Genomic DNA, 20,756 nt, shown 5'->3' on the forward strand with positions numbered 1-20,756 from the left:
TTTCTGGCAGCGGTGGCTACACCTTCGCTGCTATTGAGACCTGCCTGACCACCTGGATTCAGCTTTCATTACCGCAGGACGGGTGTGGGACATGCCGTAGCTCCTGGCTATTTCATATGTAAGAACAATTTGTTTCTTTGTGCTTGTCTCCATTGACAACAATCTTGTTTTTAAAGGACAGAATGGTTACATCACAGCATGGCTTCTCTACAACCATCACAAAAGCTGCGAACTGTAGTAGATCTAGAGCTGGCGACGTGCGATGGCGCATCGGCCTTCCTTACCTCAAACAATCCTGAGATGAAGCAGTCGAGGCGAACGCCTGATATTATCATGCGTCACCTGCGCTGCAGACTGGCAAGAGAAGAAGAGATGGATTTGACAATTATTGTAGATAAGGTTGGGAAAAGAAACATAGGTACCCCAAGTCCTATAAAAATAAAAAAATGTTTTCTCCCCATAACCTGTGATATTTTTTCTCTCCAGAAAGTCATCCAGGCCTCTCTTGAACATGTACATAGAGTCCACCAGAGGTCGCATTAACGCCTCACCAAGCGTCATAGACGCATGCTGAGGCGCCATTACCCCCCAAAATAATTGCCATGCGTCAAAGTACATTTGGATGTGGTTGTATTGACCAATTATTATTAGCCCTCCACTTCAACCACTAACTGTCCTGGCTTACCTGCTATACCATCCACCCAGGGGTGATCCTAGTCTCTCTGCTGTCCGAGGCGAACAATAGAGGGATGCCCCCCAATATTTCAAGTAGAGTCAGAGTGGTGCGAGAATAAAGCAATGCGAAATACATGCAGCTTGCCACCATGTTATATAAAATACATATTATTAATTAACATACAGTCTTATAAAGACTCCAAGCTGTCAAAGAAACTGATTGTCGCTCCCCAATTACATCACGGGTAGCGACTATCAAAACCAATATCTGCTGGTGGCTTTGCCTATGCCATCCCCCACATTTACAAATATATACCCCATTGGGTAACCTCGGTGTTACATCTGTCCACTTCAACCCTACTACAACTGGCAATGGTTGACTGATGTAGCAGAGCTGATGTAGACAGATGTATAGAAGCTAAGGGAACATATGTGGCAGGTGGACAACCACATGCACCTCTGATATACATGTCCACAATTGACAGATGTAGCAAAGTTGAAGTGTCCACCTCAGCTCTGCTGGACATACAGTTGGGAAAATTATGCAAGTTCTCCCACTTCAAAAGATGAGAGGTCTGTAATTGACATAGTAGGTAGACCTCAACTATGAGAGACAAAATGAGAAAATCACAGAAAATCCCATTGCAAATTAAAGTATTTGCAAATTATGGTGGAAAATAAGTATTCGGTTATCTACAAACAAGCAAGATTTCTGGCTCTCACAGACCTGTATCATCTTCTTTAAAAGGGAACCTCTGTCCTCCACTCGTAGTAATGGCTCCTGTTCGAACTTGTTATCAGTATAAAAGACACACTCCAAACTCTACAATGGTGAAGACTAGAGATGAGCGAGCACTAAAATGCTCGGGTGCTCGTTACTCGAGCCGAACATTTCCAGATGCTCGAGTGCTCGTTTCGAGTAACGAGCCCCATTGAAGTCAATGGGAGACCCGAGCATTTTTCAAAGGGACCATGGTTCAGGAATAAAATGTGTTATTTAATTGAAAAATAATGTCTTCTGATAATTTGCAAACATCTGCGATCTATTCTTCACTGTTCCGCGCGTATATTATCTCCCGACAAGTTAGCAGATGTAAAGAACAGTGAAGAATAGAATAAAAACAGTGAACACAGTGAACACAGTGAACACAGTATCATTTAAGATAAAAACACAGTGCAGAACACAGTGCAGAATAGATTACAGATGTTCGGCACATCTGCTTACTTGTCGGGAGATACGCGCGGAACGGCGCGAACAAAATAGCATGTGAAGAACAATATATATGTGTGTAAAGAACACATTGCAGATGTTTAAATACATCTGCAATGTGTTCTTCACACATATATATTGTTCTTCACATGCTATTTTGTTCGCGCCGTTCCGCGCGTATCTCCCGACAAGTAAGCAGATGTGCCGAACATCTGTAATCTATTCTGCACTGTGTTCTGCACTGTGTTTTTATCTTAAATGATCCTGTGTTCACTGTTTTTATTCTATTCTTCATTGTTCTTCACTGTGTTTTTTTTAATTAAATGCTCGATCTCGAGCAGGGGAAATACTCGTCCGAGCAACGAGCCGTCTCGAGTACCCTAATGCTCGACCGAGCATCAAGCTCGGACGAGCATGTTCGCTCATCTCTAGTGAAGACCAAAGAGCCGTTGAAGGACACCAGAAACAAAATAGTAGACCTGCACCCGGATCGGAAGACTGAATCTGTATTAGGCACCAGCTTGGTGTAAAAAAAAAATTAACTGTGAAGCAATGATGAGATCACTGATAATCCGCCTTGATTAGAGGCTCCACGCAATATCTCACCCAGTGGGGTCAAAATGATCACAAAAATGGTGAGAAAAAACCAAGAAACAAATGGGGGGACCTAGTGAATGACCTGCAGAAATATGGCCACTGTCAGTAACACTGCACCACCTGGGACTCAGATCCCCCTGCTTAAGCCAGTACATATCTGGCTCCATCTGAAGTTTGCCAGAGAGCATTTGGTGTACCAGAAGATTATAGGGAGAAAGTCATGAAACCAAAGTAGAACTGTTTGATATAAAACACAACTCATTTTTGGGAGAAGAGTGAATACCGAGTTGCAGCCAACGAACACCATATCTACCATGGGGGTGGCAACGTCATGATGAGGGGCTGTTACACTGCAAAGGGACCAGGACAATGGATCCGTGTACTTCAAAGAATGAATGAGGCCATGTATCATGAGTTTTTGAGTGCAAACCTCCTTCCATCAGCAAGGGCACTGAAGAGGAAACGTGGCTGGGTCTTTAAGCATGACAATGAACTCAAACACACCAGCAGGGGGAAGAAGGAGTGCCTTCATAAGAAGCATTTCAAGGTCCTAGTCAGGTCGACTCCATAGAAAACCTTTGGAGCGAGTTGAAAGTTTCTGTTGCCCAAAACATCACTGCTCCAGAGGAGATCTGCATGGAGGAATGGGCCAACATACCAGCCGCCGTGTGTGCCAACCTGGTGAAGACTTAAAGAAAACAGATAACAAATGTAATCCAAGCACTCCTTTAAAGGACACCTGTCATCAGGTCTCTGCCACTAGTCTTGTCACCTCTTCCTGTTGGAGCAGCTCACAAGGATCCCACCCCAGCCTTTATCTAGTTATTTCATACATTAAATCATTATAAAATCTTCTATTCTTTATCATATAAATGAGGCTGGTCACATGGTCAGAGGCAGTGATGTCACCCCTGTTACCCCTCTCCTCTCCTCTCCCTGCTCATGTCTGTGTGTAATGTATAGTAAAGCATTGCTAGTGTGTGTGCTGTACCTGCTGACATGCTGCATCCTCCTAATACACATGTGAGAGACACAGACATCAGCTACACATGAATCTGACATGTTCTACTGTAACATGGCTGCCTGGAGCTGCTGTATCTCTCCTATACACACACAGGCTGCAGGGGGCGTGGCCACCAGCACCAGGAAGCACATCATTATACAGCCTCACATCATTACACAGGCTGTCAGTCAAGCACTGGGGGTGTGGCTGTACCTCCCACTCATGAATAGAGTGGACAGCTTGAATATGCTAATGCTTCATTGGACATTTCACAGGTCATTTGCATACAGCTTTAGGACCTCATTGCTTAGGTTTACAGGCATGTAGAGGGACAATGAAGGGATAGAGGCAATGCTCTCTAATGGCAGTTTATGAAAATATATTTAGTTTAGGGGGGTTATTTTGCATGACGGGTTTTAAGTTTTTGCTGAGAAATATCTGCAGAGACGAGTATCTGGTGTTTATTTTTTTATTACAAGCGTCCACAATAGAAGGAGGAGATGAGAAAGACGGGAGCCACAATATGAGGGGGAGATGGAGAAGTGTGCTTTTAATAAGATGCCCTGCTTAATGCCATGTGCACAAGATGGAAATGCAATTTGAAATACATGTCAAGTGCACCCAGAATATCTCCTCCTAGAACAGATGTGTTTTGATGTATTCAGCAAGTAGAAACATGTGTTTTGCCATGTTAAACACACAAAAAACTAAAACATGTAACTACTTACTAGTTATAAAAAAACTATGAAGTGTTAATTCAAGATAATACAATTACTGATATAAGAACTACTTTTGATCTCTTTAAAACGACATGAGCCACTTAGAATCACGAACAACGAGAGCTGCTATTCTCCAACGTATAAGCTGTGCACATAAATCCTTTTCCTAATTCGCCTGCGTTCACACTGCATTTTGAAACCAAATGAAACAGCTGTAATGAGATTTGCCTAATTTCATTGCGCTAAGGCCATTGACACATGTGGTGTTCTGGTTGCATCTTTCCATTGTATACATATCTTAGATGCTGCATTTCTAAGGGCTGCGTTTTTGGTCTCCGTTGTTGAACACATGACATCACATATACATACAGCAGGGAGAACACAAATCCCATGCAAGAACCAAAATCCAACAAGCCACTGTGAGTTGCGTTTCAAAATGCAATGTAAACTCAGTGTGTGAATGCAACCTCAGCTGACCAGGAAAAGAAGGGGAGGGGGGTTCTATATCAGTAGGAAATAACAAATCTGCAAGGATCTTACAATCTAATTGTAAGCAACTCTCAGAACACAACTCTCCCTCCACAATGTCTATCCTTTACCAGGAGGGCTCCACTCTTCCAATCCAGCCAGCATCCATCACCCTCACGCCCCCTCTACCCCTTCTCTCATTAAACGGGAACTAGTAGGCACAGAGATACTCCAAAACAATGCAAATAACTACCGACATGGAGCTTTGCTGCCCTCTAGTGGTCTCCTTTGAAGGCTCATATAACAGATACTGTTTATTTGCCAAGTTATAGCTTTTTACATCATTGAGACAAAATGAGAAGTGGTTGAACACAAAGGTTTCCTTTATACCTTCTCTGTACTCTACACACCTACATTTATTCACAATAACAAATAAAAGTAAAAGTACACACCGTCAGCACTTTAAACTACAACTGGAAAAAAGAAAAAACTGCAAAGTACTAAGGAATTGCTGAACTTGACAATTCGTTTATAGGGTATTTTGGAAATTGCAAGGGCTTGCAAAACAGTGAAAGGTGGTGGAGGAAGTGTCATGGTTTGGGAAAATGTTTTCTGCAGCAGGAGTTGGACCTCTCATACATCTACATGGCAGAGTAAATGCATGAGTTTATCAGAACCTTCAACAACACATGGTTCCTTACTTGCATAATACACTCAATTAGCAGGACATTACCCTGGACACATGGCAAAACAGGTAAAGCAGTTCCTTGAAACAGAAAACACAGAAATAATTACCGTATATAAGCCGACAAAAAATGTGCTGTAAATCCTCAACTCTGCTTATACACGAGTCAATACCCAGCCCAGCACTGGCTTCTATACTCACCCTCCGGTGGCCCCGATGCGCAGCGCTGCTACCCAGATGTCCGCGCAGGTCCTCTTCTGCCTTTGGCGGCCGCGTCATGCTATGCGCCTGCCGGGTAGCACTTGGCGGCGCCCAGCAGGATGTTACGGAAGATGGAAGACAGAAGAAGACCTGCGCGGACATCAGGGGAGCAGCGCTGCGCTTCGGGGCCACTGGAGGCAGAGTATAGAAGTTAAATTTTTTTTTTAGTGCTGGGCTCGCTGTGTACTAATGGGGGCTGGCAATATACTAGGGGGGGGGGGGGGGGGGTGTCTGATCAATGCATTTCCCACCCTTGGCTTATACTCGAGTCAATACGTTTTCCCAGTTTTTGGTGGTAAAATTAGGGGTCTCGAGTATATACGGTAAATGACAACAGTCAGAACCACGGAAGAGACCAGAAGAAGAGTGGATCAAAATCCCAGCAGAGCAGCGTGAGAGACTAGTGATGTCCTGTGCCTGCAGATGTGCTGAAGTCATTCAGGGCAAAGTCCTTACTGATAGTGACTGGTGTAACCTTCAGAAAATGTACTTATCTATGAACCACAGTCATTGCTGTTCTCTAATCATGATCATTTTAGGTTGATCTAGTTTGGCATATTGTACCCCTTACCAAAAAAACCCCACATCAGTTGGTTGAGATTACATTATTTCTAAGAAAATAAAGTGATCATACATTGTTCTCCAATGGTAATCTACAATGTGATTGATAAACACACAGTATACCTTGTAGCACAGTCAAGACTTGGTTATTTTTTTTATTTACCATTTAGGAGACTGTTACAGCAGAGATTATACTGAACACTTACAACTGTTTCTTTATACACTAAAAAATATTTACAAACATTTGTAAAATTTTCCAAAAATTTAGAAAAAAAAAAAAGCAAGACCTCAAACATTTCAGCAAACGTGTTGATCTTTGCCTTGCCGATTAGTCAAAATTATTTTCAATTTTTATTTGTACATTTCTAGCTAGGCCAATATGGCCCTCGCAATATAAAGCAGAAATCAGGATTTCAGTGTATCCGCTAGTATCGCAGCAGCTCAGTATACTGTACGATATCAGCCAGGCACGTTGTAACAATACAAAGACATTCAATGCCCCCCATATACTCAAAGATGGCAATAAGGGAAAGATTTTGACAAACATTACATGTCCCCTGCAGCCTGTATGGGAGTACAAGTCATATCCATCAGTCTCCTCCCTCCCAGTGCACATAGATCACTTTACCTCACTATCTCATCCAGGCGGCACGGCCAAGTCCTGCCACAGGCGGCATGCCAGGCGGGGGAATAGGAGGGGGAACCGGAGGCTGGCCTCCAGGTGGCACTGTTGGAGGGGGATAAGTTGCTGGGGGCAAACCAATTCCTGGAGGTGGGTGATTGGGTACAGTATGGGTAGGGGGCAATCTTGGTGGGGGGAAATTTGGATTGTAAGTAGGTGGAGGGGGATACACTGGAGTAGGAGGAGGAATGTTAGGAGGGGGGAATGAAGAAGGTGGTGGGGGTGGTGGCACAGATGGAGGAGGATTAGGTGGATACACATGGGGATGATAGGGCATGTGTGTTGGAGGACCATAGGCAGGTGGCAAGTTCCCATAAGTAGGTGCTTCAGTCTTCATCATAGACTGGAGACTTTGGTAGCCCTCCCCAGACATATAAGAGTTGGTTGTCGACATTCCAGTTATGTAACTAGAAGGAGGTGGTGGCGGCGGCCGATGTGGTAGTGGCGGCGGCTGATGAACTGTAGGATGAGTTGGAGGAGGAATTTGAAGCTTGGTCAAGTCCGCAGCCTCAGGCATGCCGACAGGATCTCCCTCCCCTGGAACCAGAGCTGGAGCCACAGGTTTTCTCTCTATTAGCAGGGAATGAAAAGGCAAGTCAGAATGATTGAGGTAGTAGGACAGATGGTATTGAGAGATCAGGAAAGATGCACTAAATGCATAGTCAGTATTGTAACCATCATTTACAACAAGGATGGATTCACCCAACAGAGATACAATGTAAGGGGCAGAAGAGCACTTGCTTAGGAATAAAAATCTGACTGACAGCTTTACCTGCCGGGGTGATGACAGGAGGAAGGGGCGGGTGCACGGTTTCAACTTTAGACATTTTTGTCAGTGGTTGATCTGAAAGGATAGAGGAGACAATGGGAAGTAATACAGTCCGTAATATCAAATACAATAAAAAAATTACATACAAGGTTACAGGCATGAAAATAAAAAAGGCCTATACCCCACAGGCAGTCTGCAAACCAGCTGCTATATACAGCAGAGGAAAAAAAAAAAAACAATTGCTATAAGTGAGTGAGTAACTTATTTGTCAGTTTTAATAATTCTGAAGTCCGGCAGGTTGTGTGTGGGCCTGGCCATCTTTGTCTTATTACTTCTCAATACTGCATTAATTCTGTAGCAGTTTACATTATTACTATATTTTTTTGTAACTGTGCCATGGATTTAACGAAGTTTACACCCTATGCATGAAAGGATGTAACTTTCTTGTTGTCACTCCAAAATTAACTGTAAAGCTAATGAGCCATAAAGGCTCTTGGGAGTGTTCGAGCACCCTGCTACTGTAGCTTCAAGGGCTGTTACACCTCAGCATTTCCCCTTGACTGTGCCAGAGTTTATAGCTCCTTGCACACAGGTCAGAGGCTAGAGAAAGCCTTGCTGCATACCGGCGTCCTGTACTGTCCGTGCACCCATTAAAGTTCTGAAGGATTACACCGGTGAGTGCCGCTACAATCTTCCGTTTATCGACATGTTTGATATACTTCTCCACTAAGCACCCTAACCCTGCTAATAGATACTCCACTAATGCTGATACCCGTCTACTCCTGGAGCAGTGTTGCGTATGGGAGCAGTGCTAGTGCCGCTTTTTTCTTCTGCTACTACCCTCCTTGCACATTAACAGCTTGAGTAGCTACAGCACAGAGGCCGCTGGTAACATCCTTCTGGCTCTCTGGAATAATTTTAAAAAGGAGGCCATGTACAAGTATAAGATACTCATAGATCCAGGCACCAACATTGGTTATGTGTCCCTGGTTTATCATGCTTCACTTTGATGGTAAAAGATTTATGCAGTGGGTTTTAGCTTCTGCTTGGCAAAGGTCAAAACCTGGTGACATGCTCTAAATTGTGTATAAAATGTAATTTTATATAGCTCCATTCACTTGCATTGTACTGTATGTTATGAATATTTGGATTCAAAATATATAGGTTAAAGAAGGAACCTACCTGGCGCTTTCCCCTCATCTTTGGGTGATGTTGGCTGAAAGAAAGAAAATTTTGAAAACTTAAAAATAAGGTATCTCGCAGCGTAGGGATGAGTGTCAGGGTAGAGTAACCTACAGGAGACTACAATTTAAAACTGTGATCCATGAGTTCTTGGGGACAACAGAGTAGATCTGAGGGATAGGCAGAAACTAATGGGAATGGCAAGACAGTAATTGCATAAGGCACAATTTTTTGGTGTGACTGCAGGTCATCGATGTTGAGGAACTTCATTAATTTACAATGCTGAGAATCACACTGGATCTACTATCAATTAAGGGAAAACAGAACAGAGGTTTTACTGGACGCCACATCTTTATAGATGAGTTTCGATGAGCCACAGTATGGGTTGTTCCTCGTCCGAAACACGACCAACTGAAGGGCATGGGCGAGATACCATTCACCCACAACTTTAAAATTATAAAAGTGAAAAAATTATACTGTACATGAACGTAAACCTCAATAACTTTCAGATGATGTGATATAAGGAGATAGCAGGGAAACTTCTAGCATAAAAAACCCACCACACAACTGTCTAGCATATAAAAGTCAGAATACTTTCCTGGGTTCTCCCTAGCCACTTTTATAAAACTTAAATGATAAAAAAACTTGTTCAGCAAAAAAGAACCGTATACAGCTCCAAATGCAAAAAAGAAAGTCATCACAAGTCATCAAATGTGGTGAAATTGAAAAATGGAGATCATGGGTGGCAGGTAGAGCAAATGGCCATTTGTTGCATTAGGCAGCAAACAACTGCTGTCAGCTCTGCAACAATCACAGGCGTTTCCAACATTATATAGGTTTAAAAAAAAAAAAAAAGTTAGCTAGCTCTGATCGTACAGACCTAAATAGAGGAGAGGTGTCATTTGGAGCCCACAAGAAAATGGTGCAAATGAGTTTTTTCAAATCCACAGGGTTTGGAACATATGGATTTTTGAATGTGGGGAGTGAAAAAAGGAAACACAAAAGAGGTTGTTTATCTGGTGCAATTTAGGACTTCTCTTACAGGAAAAACTGCCTGCGCCATGGATACTACCACATACCAGAGGTCTTTTGGTCTGTTTTGGAGGGCTAGACTGAGGGGATGGTTTCTTTGTTTGAAGGCCTCCTGACAGTGGATCTTTCTGTTGCGATGCCTGGGAGTCTGCGTTGAGCTGAGCCTGCACTGAAGCAATCTGAGCTTGGACCTGCGGGGATTGCTGCTGGGCTCCATGGTGAGGCATTTGCTGCTTTCCTTGGGAATACAGGTCCAGGATCTGATGACAGATGTCTGAGAAGAAACACATTTTTAGAAAGCCATATAGAAACCAAGTGCAACAGAAAACCACTACCGTATATACCCGAGTACAATACAATTTGAAAAAGCCCCACTCAGCTTATATTCCAGTAAATTAAAAAAATATAAAGTTCGTACTCACCCTTGGCTTACTCGGGTTGGCTTATACTGGAGTATATACAGTAGGTACCCTTGGATTTAGAAGTACAAGATAGGTTCTGTAGGTTTGTTCTTAAGTTGAACTTGTATGCAAGTCAGAACTGTATATTTTATAATTGTAACATCTGTCAATTTTTTTTTGGTCTTGTGACAACCCAAAATTTTAAAAATCCATTTGTCAAAGAACCAGGAACAACAATACATCTTAATTTCAGACACCTCTGAACTCTTACAGCTGATCATTGCAGCCTGGGACTAAATTACAGTAAAAAAACATCCAGAGGTCCGTTTGTATGTGGTATCATTTGGGCCTCATTTATAAAAACTGCCTAAGAGCACAACTTAATTAGCATTTTATTGCATGAAATATTTTTTTCAAGTTAGTGTGATTTTCTCAAATACTTATTTTCAGCACTGTAAAAACATGTGCATTTTATGTAATTATTACACTTGGGAAAAGGCAGAAGTGTAACTCATTTGAACTAATGGTTTGTATTTTAGTACAAAGGCTTATTATAAAAAATTCTTTTTTTATTAAACAGCCCCTGAAGTTTCTCCTTAACCCCTTAAGGACGCAGCCATTTTGTAGCTTAAGGCTCAGCCCGATTTTTTGGATTCTGACTTGCTTCGCTTTATATGGTTATAACTTTTGAACACTGTTACTTATCAAAACGATTCTGAGATTGTTTTTTCCCCACATGTTGTACTTCATTTTAGTGGTAAATTTTGGCTGATAAGTTTTGCGTTTATTTACAAAAAAAAAAAGAAAATATGATAATTTTTTTGAAAAATTTGCCATTTTCGAAATTCTAAATCATTGCGTTTTAAATAAGTTGCTGAATAACATTTCCCCATTTGTCTACTTTACATTTTCATAATTTCTGAAATGTTTGGATAATTTATTTTGATGTCACGCGGCTTACAAATAGAATATCGCTTTTCCGGATTTTCAGAATTGACTATTTTGGGGATAAATACAGTTTTGAATGAAATTTTACATATTTAGCATCAAAACCCCCTATATAATCTACCCATTTTCAAATCTGTACCCCTCAAGCTATCAGAAACAGCTTTTACGAAGATTGTTAACCCCTTGAGATCTTCATAGTAATTGAATCAAAATGGAGGTGAAATTTTGAATGGTCATATTGTTCCCTTATACGTTCATTTAGCCCTAAAATTTACACATTTCCAAAATATAAAAAGAGAAAACCCACCATACAATTTGTTCTGCAATTTCTCCTGAGTACAAAGACCCCCCACATGTGGCTGTGACTTGTTTTATGGGGGCACAGCGAGGCGCAGAAGGGAAGGAGGGCGCTGCAGCTGCCAGGATTTTAGTTTCCTCATTGGCCCCCTTTGAAGGCTATAAAATTTTCGCTTTTTCGTTATTGGGGCCATGTGACAGCATTTTTTTTGCGGCATGAGATGCTTTTTCCATTGTTACCATTTTGGGGTTGGTATCACCTATTGTTGAAAATTTAGGAACTTTTTGTGAGGGCAGGAGTAGAAAAGCATCAATTCTGTACTGGATTTTTTACTCTTTTTTTTTTGGTGTTCACCGTATAGCCCAATAATCCTGTTATCTTTATTCTATGGGTTGATACGATTACGGGGATACCAGACATGAATATATTTTCTTACGTTTTACTAAATTTGTCAAACAAAACCCTAATGTGGGGAAAAATCTATCATTTATGTATTGCCGTCTTCCAAGTGGCATAACATTGTTACTTTTTTGGCTACGGAGCTGGTTGATGGCTTGTTTTTTGCGGGACATGTTGTACTTTGCACCAGTATCATGTCTGAGTACATATGGTTTTTTGATCGCATTTTATAGCATTTTTTGTGGGATTGAAAAGGTAAAAATCATAATTTTTGGAGGGTTTATAACAGTTTTTTTTTACGGCGTTTATCGTGGGGGTTCAATAATGATTTACTTTTATTCTACGGGTTGTTACGGACGCGGTGATACTATATATTTGGGGTTTGTGTTATGATTTAGACTTTTTTTTGAGTTATATGTCTCTTTATATGTTTTGGGGGTTTGGGGCATTTTTAGTGATTTATGACTATTTTTTTATTGAATAACTTTTTTTTTTTTTTACTTTTTCACTTTTATACCATGGGGCATGAACAAGCAATCATCTGATTGCTTCTTCATGATAATATTCTGCAATACTGATGTATTGCAGAGTATTATCAGTGTCAGCCTATACACTTGCATAGGCTGGCACTGTGCCAGTAAGATGACGTCACAGACGCCATCTTACCGGCAATTCTTGCAAGTAACTCTGGGGTCCAGATCGGACCCCAGAGTTGCTATAGCAACGATCTGCGCCCCCCCGAAAACGGTTGGGGGGGGCCGATCGTGGGGGAAAAACCCCCCAGATGCATGTTAGATGCCGCGGTCGCGCTGACCGCGGCAGTTAACGGGTTAAGCACCCGCGATCGGAGACAACTCCGATCGCGGGTGTTACACTGGGGTGCCGGCTATTAGTTACAGCCGGCACCCCGTGTTTCCCGATGCCGGTTCGGCTCTGATCCAGAGCCGGGCCGGCATAAGCGCCGTGGCGGATATATCCGCCACGGAGCGTGAAGGGGTTAACAATGCTCTGAGAGTTGCCAAGGAACGTCTGTATTCGATTTGCGCCTATATTAACTCCAGAGTCAAGTCACTCCAGCAGACTTTTTCCCATCTAATACAAAGTAATTTGCATATACATATATCTACACATACGTTATACTGCCCCTGCCTATCCAAAACAATTAGAAATAATCGCTGCTCAGCTTCTCGCTCTAGCAAATGCACAGAGGGGTATAAAGTAGAGTGGCTACTAGTGCTGCATCTTCTAATATAACTCCATTAAAATTACTGTGTTCAATCTGTATACAGAAGCTTATTAAGAAAAGCATGTTGCAAAGGAGAAACTTCAGGGATTTAAATATAAAAGTACAAATTTTTCAAATAACCCCCCTTAATATTATACTGATAATTCATTCAAAAGACATTGCTGCTGTGGGGTAGATGCACCTCCTGACACAAAGACCAAAGTATTTTATGAGACATTTATCAAGTTGCTTTAGCAAGGACAGTTCTGAGGAGACACAAATGGGATTGCCAGGTGACTATTACAACTATTTTCTATCCGCAAGACTTTGTTCGTACCTTCAAGCACATCAACTGGGACATCCTGGACAAACTGCTCCCACCACCTCCTGTACATAGGCTTCGCAGTCCATTCCTGGATCTCAAACTTGCAAAGTCGACCAGCCAGATACATGACCGCTACGGCTATGATCTCCGGCTCCCACTGCAGGGACAGTGTAGTGCAGAGGCTGGAGACAGAACACACACAACAGCATAAAGAAAAGGATTAACACTAGGGGAGAAATGCTACAGGGATTATTCAAGGCATGTACCTATCATTAACAAATGTCCACGCCATCTGCACCAACTTCTGTATTTTATTCTTATCACCTGGAAAAACAGGAAAAAAAAAATTGAAAAAATAATCCGTTATTTGCCTTGTATCTTTCACCCACTTCAATTCTCTTTGCATGCTGACCACTAATATTTGTCAAATGACAACACATTTAAGGGAACCAGTTAGTGGTTAATAACAGTATGATCAAGCAGATTCTTTCATGACCCAGGGATACATAAATTGGATAAAGTCACTGAGGCACATGTATCTAATTTTTAGCTGGGCTTTTTCTTTAAATGCAACTTTTTCTGGCGCATGTCTACTTTTGAGAGCCCAAAACAATCTTCAACAGTGCGAGTCTTCCTCCACTCACCCAGCATCATCCCCACTTCCAGTAATGTGCAGTGGGCAGGCAGGGGGACGGCGCAGGAGAGGAAGATCGCATAAGGAGACAGACACACGGACTGCAACTTTCATGTGTATAAGATCACAGATTAAGTTCTTAGAATCAACCACTTCACAGAGAAGGAATCAAAATTTCCAGCACAGTTGTGCATAAGGATCAACTGATCCACAGCAGTGGGAGCATTACTGATCTGAGATGGATAATCTATCCATATGTTAGTAAAGCTCAATGACAGATTCCCTTTCAGAGGCAGAAATCCACTTACCAATCACAAAGTGCCAACACCATAATGTAGTGCAATAGTACCAAGAACCACTACACAAGGGCCAAATATTGCCATATGATGCCCACCACAACAAATACCATCATACAGCTATAATATTACTAATAATATATCGGTACGGTGATGGTATTGTGGTTTACTGGTGGCCTATGCTCAATGATACTGCTAAACCAGTTTAAGTGCTCCCTTTCTTGCTCCTAGGGAAAAAGAGGGTGGCTACTACTAATATGTAGGCCCCTTTCTGCAGCCCTTCACAAGAATAACAATAATCATTGTTATTATAATACAATAGTTTTAGATTACCTTTTAACTGTTTCGCATATTTTAGTAGAAACTGATATGGATGCTCCACTTGTAGGTCGAACTTAATAGTTTGGAGAAGAATCCTCTCTAGAACCATAACTTCTTCCTAGGTAAAAAAAAAAAAAATATGGAACATCTTCATTATGTTTTTTATGCAGCATATTATTCAGTATTGTAAAGAAAAAAAATTATGTATATATATTTTTTTTTAAAAGAGCTGTGGTCTTCCAACTACGGGATACGAACAAAACAAGAAAACCACGGTAATGGAGACCCATAGCAGAGAGGACAAATATGTTTATACAAATTGCTGTATTCTGCTTCAGGAACAGCTAGGTGACAACCAAAAAACACGGGTGGTTTCCAAGTCACCCAATTTTCTAAACTTTTTTTTCTATATAGAAAACATGTTACAACTAAAATTTTTACTACAGATTGTACTCATCAGGGGTAAAGCAGTGATGGATCTGCAGCACCGGCAACATGTCATACATAGTGCTTTTACTACAGAAAAACAGGGTACATATCTGCTACTAAACCCACAAGACAAAATTCAAGGATTTTGTCACTGTTCCAGTTTCACCCTCACCTTTGGGTCATCCCCAAATTGTCCAAACTGCACATCATTTAACAAGCTGCGGGCAGTCTTTATGATGTCTTTACATTTCTTTGGCGTTTCTTCCACCTTACCAGCAAGAAAAAGACAGCAGGCCCCAGTCACCTAGAGGAGATAAAACACAAGCGTCACCTCTGGACAGCAGGGCATAGCAAAGGGCAGTGTAGTAAGCATACTCACATATCTGGCAAACTGCTTGAATGAATGGAACATGTAGAAGCGGTGGAAATAAATAATGCCGGTGGCAAGTGTATCATAATGTCTGAGGTAAAGCGTTAAGGAAAACAATGTGCAAAAGCCACGTGCATTTAACGAAGTAATTCCTCTTGTGTGGTGCAGGATATAGAAAGAATTTATCAGCTCATGTATGGTACAGTATACAGACCAGAGGCGGACAGCCTTTATTTGCCCAAGGGAAACATTGTTATACTGCGCAACCTTAAGGGGGTCACACTAGTAAGCAGCACCCTAGACACAACAACACCCACAATAAACAGCAAATTGCCACCCCAAAAATGACAAAATAACTGCATACAGACAATAACTAATACACACCCCAGGGACTAAGTAATACTCATCAACTGCGGCATGCAGCACCAAGAATCGTGCAAGCCCAATTACATTAGGACCTTGTGGGGCTCTGAACAGGGCATAAGACGCTCGACAACACACATATCAAGAGCCGAGCTAAATGGGAAAGAGACATAGGACCCATATCAGATGAACAACTGTCTGACTGCTTAGAAATTGTTCCCACCTTATCTCCTAGCGAGGCACATAGTATGTTCCATGTTTTCATGCTGCACAGGGCGTATAAATCCCCACAGGTACTGCATCACATAAGGGTACGGGGAGACTCAAATTGTCCTAGGTGTGGCTGTGAAGCAGCGGTATTTTACATATGATGTGGGAATGTGAGGAATTGGAAAACCTTTGGAAGGAAGTACTGGAAATATTAAGAAGAGTATTCTCAGTTATACCAGCAACACCTCTAACCTGTCTGTTTGGGATTTAGGATATAGACAATCTACTAACACTTCAAAGTGTAGTGATTCAGCGGTCCCTGTACCAAGTTAGGAAGTTAATAGCGGCACACTGGATTAGGCCACGTCCTCCCTCTGAGAGACAGTACTTAAATAGGGTTAATAAAGTACTTACCCTGGAATATGGTTCCAATAGCTAAAAATTTGAAAATTTTTTTGGGGAAATGGATGGAATCACCAGGTTTGCCATCGCAAGCGTCGTTTTAAATAAGGTCGAGTAGAAAATACCAGCTCTCCCTAGCCCCATAAACATGCAAGCAAGATCAAGGAAACGCAATATATTGGGGCACTTAAGCCCTACCATTAGGAGCTGACTCTGCCGACCCCAGACAATAGACAACCCAGTGCAGACCAGTGATGGAAGCACTCATTGGCTGCAAGCTCTCACAATTTGCCAATTTTAGTGAATACTTGTATTCATCATGAAATAACAAACTGTAAAACACTAGCACTTGTTCTGTGATCCACTACACCTGGTTTTGGTCTACAATAATTAAAGACATAACGAAGATGGGCAATGGTCCTAAGATTCTAGTGATCAGTGGGGCTTGTGGTTTCTGGGGCTCTCACCAAATCAGGCATGTATCATGTCTACACCAAACCACCAGTAGCACAGAAGGATACAGTCCTAGTCTTGTCCCGACATCAAATATAAACCTTGCTCCTTCGCGTCTGTATCTGGCTTCTGTGGCAGGATCCAGGCCTTCCTGCTGAGAGGGAGTATGAGCTAGATCCTTCTTGTCCCAATACCAACATGGTTTGGAGTGGTCCAGAGCTCCTGATGTCACCGAGGGGCTTGAATTTTCTTTATTCTCCTTCATTGCTGAAACGTCCAAGCATTCAGACTACCTGGAAAGGAAGTAAAAGTTTATGAAGTTTATAAGTAAGACTAATGACTTGGGAGTCAGCCTCTTCGTGGTTAATATAGACCACTATTAGTGATTACTAAGCAATCTATTAATACTAAAGCTAAAACACTTTCTAACACACTTTGCATGTTAATTCCTAATCCTTGTAAGATCTCTGCTTGCTGTCACTGATAAGTATTCTTGAACAATTGTTCTGGTCCTACAGACAAAACATGCTGCAACAAAAATGTGACAACTTTCTAGTAACGTTTTTACACTTCGGCCATTTGTTTTTACTGCACTTTAGAGTTCCATAGCGGTGATTGGAAGAGTCACATGACTGTGCACACAGGGTACATGAGAAGACAAAGGGAATAATGTGTATGACTGGTAGAACTACAAGTCCCAGCATGCCCAGGCTTACAGGAGATGCCCCCTCAGACTACTCTGGCACCAAGGAGTGTACGTATCCTGCTTATACGGGGCAGTATGAATGGACAGAGTAAGCAGCGCACTGTATAGCGGCCTCACTGCAATGAGTGACAAGATGGCGGCAGAGAACTCCGAGCAACGCGCGATACCACTCACCCGCAGCGCCCGGCTCCACGTACTAAGCGGCTTCCGTAGTTAAACGGGAGAAACTACAAGCCCAGCACTACACAGGCAGCCATCTTGGAACAGAATGTGCGACGAGACGTCATCACCGGTGGACACGCCTCCTCCCTGCTCACTAAAAAGGACACAGACTTGCATTTACCAATCAGGGGAGAAAACGTCATCGTAAGGGGCGTGGTTAGCGATGTTGCACTGCAACCAAACCTGAGGGCTGTAGTCTGTTGAGCTTGACTGAAAGACCGAGGCGTGAGTGACGGGCAAGAGACGCGACCAATGACCGGCCTCTCATTCGTCTCACGGACCAATCTTGGCAGAGTGTTGCTGGGCGCTGGCAGCGGACTGTTTGGTTGTGGTGGGTTCCTCTCTCTCTCCATCGTTGTACGTCTGTTTCTCCCGGGCCGGTGACTGGCAGAGGCCGCTGGTGTGTAAGGGTCGCAGGGGGGAAACGGGAGGTAAGTACTCCCTGTCCTCCCGTCCCCCTGTGTATTCACTGCACGTCCTGCGCACTGCGGAATCCCCCAAGAGCTAGCACTCTATACTGCTGCTGCCTGTGCACACGGGCGCTCAGCTGTCACTTACCCTATACATACCAGGGGACTACAAGTGCAGTCACATGCTGCGGCTTTCCTGCGGTTCTAGCCCAGCAGCTTCCATAGAAGTCTCCGGCAGTGTGAACGCATGTCATGTCCATTCATTTCAATGGAATAACGAAATAAATAGTTGGAATACAGTGATGTACCGGACACCCGCTCATCCTATAGGCAGGACATCAGTAGTCACGTCACGGAGGGCCCCAGCTCCAGACTAGATAATATATCCCATAATGCTCTGGGAACATTATAAATAAAGCTGGTTGAAAAGACCTCAGTATGGCTTCATGCTTTCAGATTTGGTGAAAACAGGCCATTCAACAGATCTCATGGACAAGGAACTGGAACTACTACTCTCAGCATGAGTAGACACCTTACGGCTGGTTGTAGTTTCACAACATTTTAAACCGAACCTGTCACCAGACTATCCCCCTGAAGCCTTCTAACAGTATCATCTTCTGTAACATGTACGGCCCCTGGAGATGTTTGAGCATATTTCTCCTGCAGTGGGGGTCGCCCCCGCCTCCAGCAGTGGGGGTCGCCCCCGCCTCCAGCAGTGGGGGTCGCCCCCGCCTCCAGCAGTGGGGGTCGCCCCCGCCTCCAGCAGTGGGGGTCGCCCCCGCCTCCAGCAGTGGGGGTCGCCCCCGCCTCCAGCAGTGGGGGTCGCCCCCGCCTCCAGCAGTGGGGGTCGCCCCCGCCTCCAGCAGTCTGACTGAAGAATCATCTTTTATACTTTTGTAGGCTGCAGTGGGGGTCGCCCCCGCCTCCAGCAGCGGGGGTCGCCCCCGCCTCCAGCAGCGGGGGTCGCCCCCGCCTCCAGCTGGGCCAGATGCATGGAGTGGGCTCAGCAGACCGAATGCAGGAGGCGGAGCAGACTGACTTCAGGGGGTGGGGTTACCTGACTGCATACTACAAAATAATAAAAGATAGAATTGCGCTAAAAACACCTCCAGGGTACATATTTCAGAAGAAGTTACTGCTTGTAGGCTTGTGGGGTTAGTGTGGTGACAGGTTCACTTTAAGAGCAGCAGGTTGCAGACACTTATCTGTAATTATGTTGTCACTATCATCTACTTGTGCACAGCAGGTAATCCAGAGCTGCAGTGTAAAGTATGGAGGAGAGAAACCTTTCCTAAAATGGGATAATCAATTGTCTATTTTCACACTACTGGTCCTCCTAGGCCCCTCTTGTTGTGTCCTAATGTAGTCCTGTCCGTGCTGACGTCCCGCGTACAGCTGTGATCAGCCGCTGCGGTAACAGTGTAACAACCAGGCAATAGCGCTTCATTTTGTATAAAATCCAAACAATAACCGGCACAGGGATGAATTGCAGTGTTATTATATCTGTAACACTCTTCTAATATTGGAAATATACTCTGACACCACAGTAGTGTCTGTCTTTCCAGATCTCATAATGAAAAGTAAAATAGAAGGGAATGAGGGTGGACAAAAAGGGGAAAAGCAAACGCTTTACTCTGATAAAATATATTACACTTTTTCTTGCAGTCACTTGTTGTTATTTAACATTTGTTTAATTTTTTTTTTTACACCAATCTTGCTGGCCCCTATACCACTCTGCTGTGTGCTTATTATACGCGAGGCACAGTGGTCACCACAATTGCCTACAGTAGGGGGCAGTAGTAATCAATTGTAGCCAGCTGTCACTTTCTGAACAAATGGAGTTGAACAAGATGTAAATGCTTTATGGCTTTTTCTACACCAAATAGTGTTCGTAAATGACTCCCAATCTACCTGCTGAGCTTTCCTACTGGTGCGTGTAGTATTTGGTTGCAGTGGTCACATGCATATATGACATGTTATTGGCCCATTAAAGTAAATCCACTGGGGGATCAGAACCAAAACTATGAGGAATGTGTAGGAGGCTCCCAAACCACCTTGAAAAGTCCTGATATTGATGACCTGTTCTTTTCATAGATCATCAATATCAGATTGGTGGGGGTCTGACATCCGCCACAGATTACCTGGGGGCTGATGAGAAAGCTGACTGGGGAGGATCAGGGATCTGATATGATAAAGCTTCTTCTGCTTCAGAGTTTGGGGTTCCCCACGACTGTTCACATGTTCTCAGCAGTTGTCATTACTCAAGAGGGAGCAGGATTGAGCTCTATCACACTGAAATGTCTGCTATGAGGGAAGTGACTGAGAGAATTCTTAAAGGGGTTGGTCACTTTTCAATAAATTGCTTCCATTAGACATGTCTCCGCATGTACATGTACTTGTGTCTTTGTCTCCTGTGAGAGCTCCAGCCTTTCCCTGTTCTCCACATGCTGCACTTTGCATCTCTACACAGCTTCCTGTTTCTCCCTCCTTCAGTCCATCC

General features: G+C 43.1%; 2 protein-coding genes across 6 annotated transcripts in view; one reads left to right on the forward strand and one right to left on the reverse strand.

Annotated features, from left to right (window-relative positions):
• Positions 1–6,309: 6,309 nt before the first annotated feature.
• CCNK (cyclin K) lies at positions 6,310–18,539 on the reverse strand. Of its 3 annotated transcripts, none has more exons than XM_072116056.1 (11): positions 18,405–18,539; positions 16,987–17,211; positions 15,500–15,581; positions 15,293–15,424; positions 14,704–14,809; positions 13,707–13,764; positions 13,453–13,622; positions 9,892–10,118; positions 8,813–8,846; positions 7,634–7,705; positions 6,310–7,431 (listed from the first exon to the last, which is right to left on the reverse strand). In XM_072116056.1, exons 2-11 carry the CDS (start codon positions 17,181–17,183, stop codon positions 6,812–6,814), a joined length of 1,698 nt encoding a protein of 565 aa, XP_071972157.1. In that variant the 5' UTR covers positions 17,184–17,211; positions 18,405–18,539; the 3' UTR covers positions 6,310–6,811. The 3 variants fall into 3 exon arrangements, with proteins under 3 accessions (XP_071972157.1, XP_071972155.1, XP_071972156.1); XM_072116054.1 differs by lacking the exon at positions 18,405–18,539 and adding an exon at positions 17,799–17,946; XM_072116055.1 differs by lacking the exon at positions 18,405–18,539 and adding an exon at positions 17,799–17,937 and having other exon boundaries at positions 16,987–17,207.
• Positions 17,950–20,756, forward strand: part of SETD3 (SET domain containing 3, actin N3(tau)-histidine methyltransferase) — a 37,447-nt gene continuing 34,640 nt past the window's right edge. The window contains exon 1 of one of the 3 annotated variants that reach the window (XM_072116052.1): positions 17,950–18,277. The gene's annotated coding sequence lies outside the window, so the exon portion shown is untranslated. The remainder of the gene's footprint in view (positions 18,278–20,756) is intronic. The other 2 variants (XM_072116051.1, XM_072116053.1) reach the window with 2 other exon arrangements.

The sequence above is a fragment of the Engystomops pustulosus genome, chromosome 7 (genome assembly GCF_040894005.1).
Source record: "Engystomops pustulosus chromosome 7, aEngPut4.maternal, whole genome shotgun sequence".
Lineage (NCBI taxonomy): Eukaryota > Metazoa > Chordata > Amphibia > Anura > Leptodactylidae > Engystomops > Engystomops pustulosus.

Coding starts and splice junctions, on each gene's coding strand:
- CCNK (XM_072116056.1), bottom strand. CDS start 17,183: ATGAAGGAGAATAAAGAAAATTCAAGCCCCTCGGTGACATCAGGAGCT. Junction 15,425..15,499: donor TCAAGCAGTTTGCCAGATAT/GTGAGTATGCTT, acceptor TATCTCCTCTAG/GTGACTGGGGCCTGCTGTCT. Junction 7,706..8,812: donor AGATGAGGGGAAAGCGCCAG/GTAGGTTCCTTC, acceptor CTATCCTTTCAG/ATCAACCACTGACAAAAATG.